General features: G+C 50.4%; 1 protein-coding gene across 4 annotated transcripts in view; it reads left to right on the forward strand.

The window, feature by feature from the left end:
* The window catches only part of LOC116076032 (DNA dC->dU-editing enzyme APOBEC-3-like), a 15,293-nt gene that overhangs the window by 4,099 nt on the left and 8,265 nt on the right, over positions 1-2,929 (forward strand). For 3 of the 4 annotated variants that reach the window (XM_031349590.1, XM_031349607.1, XM_031349599.1), the window contains exons 4-5: positions 1,044-1,311; positions 1,449-1,563. In XM_031349590.1, the coding sequence (XP_031205450.1) occupies positions 1,044-1,311; positions 1,449-1,563 (383 nt within the window). Of the gene's footprint in view, positions 1-1,043; positions 1,312-1,448; positions 1,564-2,423; positions 2,523-2,929 lie in introns of all 4 variants that reach the window. The other variant, XM_031349617.1, reaches the window with a different exon arrangement.

Raw genomic sequence — 2,929 nt, forward strand, 5'->3', positions numbered from 1 at the left:
CCCAAGGATAAAGCACTTGCCACAAGAGTTTGGATCCTCAGAATCCATGTAAAAGCTAGGTGAGCCTAGAGGCCAGCTATATTCCTGACCTATGAGAGGCAGAGTCAGGGAAACCTCAGAGCAAGTTGGCGCACAGGGTTAGCAGTGTCAGCAAGCTCTGGGTGCCCTGCGGGAGCCTGCCTCAATGTGGAGAGTGAGCAAGACATCCAGGGGACAATTTCTAGCCCTCTAGAAGCACACTCACTAGCACACGAATGTTCCTACCGTGGGTACACACACACAAAAAGCTAAATAAATAGATTGCCCAGGGCTTTTTCACAAAAGGCAGGAGCTAAGCCCATTGAGAAGGCAGAGGCAGGGTGTGGTGGCGCACATCTCTAGCCTCATGACTCTGAAAACAGAGGCAGGTATATCTCTGTGAGTTTGAGGCTAGCCTGGTATACATAGCCACTTCCAGGCCAGTCAGGAGTATCACAATAAAACCCTGTCTCAAAAAATAAGAACGATGCTAGGTGGTAGTGCCCCCATGCCCCCCAGCACTGGGGAGACAGAGGCAGGCAGATCTCTGAGTTCAAGGTCAGCCTGATCTACACAGAGAGAGAGTTTTAGGATAGGCAAGGCTACACAAAGAAACCCTGTGTTGAAAAACAATAGATAAATATATAATAATAAAAAAAATTTTAAAGGAAAGGAAATGACTGTGTATTCAGCACATACTGTAAATGTAACCTCAGACAAGTCACATTTCAAGGACTCAGTAGCTACCCCTGGCCAGTGGTTCCTTCAGGGGTCTTCTTAGCCTGTGTCCTCCACAGCAGATGTGGCAGACAGGTAACCAGCCAATCCTCCGTGGACCTGGCTTCAACAGGGTTCAGAGTGCTAGTGAGAGGGGTTGCGGAGAATACAGAATTTGTTCTAAATCCTGAATGGTGAGGGATTCGGGAAATCAACATAGAAGATGGGGAGGGATGGAGACACCTGGCGGGAGATGCCCTCCATTCTCCACCCTCCCATCCCATCAAGAGTTCCCCTTTCGCTCCCAGGGTGTCGACCACGCTGAACTCTGCTTTTTGTACTGGTTCTATGACCAAGTACTGAAAGTCATGTCCCCGAGGGAAGAGTTCAGAATCACCTGGTATATGTCCTGGAGCCCCTGCTTCGTTTGCGCAGAGCAGGTAGCCAGGTTCCTGGCCACACACCACAACCTGAGCCTGGCCATCTTCTGCTCCCGCTTCTACTACCCAAACTATCCGCAGAAGCTCTGCAGCCTGATTCAGGAAGGAGCCCAGGTGGCTGCCATGGACCTACCAGGTGAGGAGTGGGCACAGCGCCATAGGAGGGCATGTGGGTCTGCCATACAGTGAAGGGTGTGTGCCCAGAGGACCAGCCTTGAGGGGCCATGGAGACACTGCTGGGTCCTAACTGCCTTCTCTCCTCTTCTAACTCAGAATTTAAAACGTGTTGGAACAAGTTTGTGGACAATGGCGGCCAGCCATTCAGGCCTTGGAAGAGACTGCATAAAAAGTTTAAATACCAGGATTTCAAGCTTCAGAAGATTCTCAGGTGAGGGGCTTTCTCGTGCCTGACTACCTACCTTCCTTCTCCTCCTCCCAGACCTTTTCTCTCTCAGAGGCGTCTTTACCCACAAGGCCTTCCCAATCCCATAACCTGGTGTCACCCATCATTGAGTCCTGTTGCAAGCCAATTGTCTAAACATGGAGACTGGGAGGTAGTGAAACCCCATCAAGGCAGTCTTGAGGGGCTGGAGAGATGGCTCAGCAGTTAAGAGCACTGGCTGCTCTTCCAGAGATCCTGAGTTCTATTCCCAGCACCCACATGGTGGCTCATAGCTGTCTGTAACTCCAGACTCAGGGGAGCCTCACACATACATATACACAGATACACAGGCAAAGCACCAATGCACATAGGATATATGTGTGTGTGTGTGTGTGTGTGTGTGTGTGTATCCTCTATACATACATATTTTAAAGGCAGCCTTAGGTGCTTAGAGGAAGGGAGGAGCTGTCAGGTCCCTAGTTGCCAGGACATTACCCCCTGGTGGGCTCTGATAGCCCACCGTGCTCTCCAGGTTGGAAAGGCTAACAAGCAGTTTTTCTTGATGCTCTCCCCTGGCCTATAGATGGTCCTTCTTGTTGGCTCTCTGTGTACTGTGTAGTCCTTCCTTACCAGTGTCCCTCCGTCCAAATTCCCTCTTCCCACAAGTCTGTTTTTGACTTTGAATGAGGACCCACCTAAGTGGCCGGCCTCCAAATACTGGCTCCATTCTGAGTCTTGAGGCGTAGGGGTCTTGAACTTGCGCTTCTCACATGGCTAAGAGGTGTCTTTGTGGAGTCCTTGCTCTGGTTGCCAGCAACCCCAGGAGAACCCCTGACCATACCCTGGCACCCTCTTCCATTTTCCAGACCTTGCTACATCCTGGGCCCTTCCAATTATTCACTCACCCTGTCAAATGTCTGTCTAACAAAATGTCTCCCAGAGATGAGGTTCTTGGTGGAGTGCTGGTGAGCCGTGGGGACTGGGGACTGAACAAAACAGAGTGGCAGGGTACACTTATGTAAGAGGCCAGGGGAATGAGAGGGGTAGAGGGGTAAGAGTGGTAAAGTGGCTCGCTGGGTAAAGGTGCTTGTCACAAAAGCCATGTGACGTGACTTTGGTGCTTGGAACCCACATAAAAGTGGAAGGAGAGAAACAGCTTTACAGAGTTGCCCTCTGACCTTTACCCTTTGGCCATGGCAGGTGCACACCTACATCATACACACACACACACACACACACACACACACACACACACACACACTAATAATAATGGTAATGATGATGTTGTTGATGGTGGTGTGTCCTACGCCTTTTCGTCCAGCGGAAATAAGGAGGCAACAACGAGCTCTTCTCCATGCAGTTTAATCAGGAA

Source organism: Mastomys coucha, unplaced genomic scaffold (assembly GCF_008632895.1).
Source record: "Mastomys coucha isolate ucsf_1 unplaced genomic scaffold, UCSF_Mcou_1 pScaffold11, whole genome shotgun sequence".
NCBI lineage: Eukaryota > Metazoa > Chordata > Mammalia > Rodentia > Muridae > Mastomys > Mastomys coucha.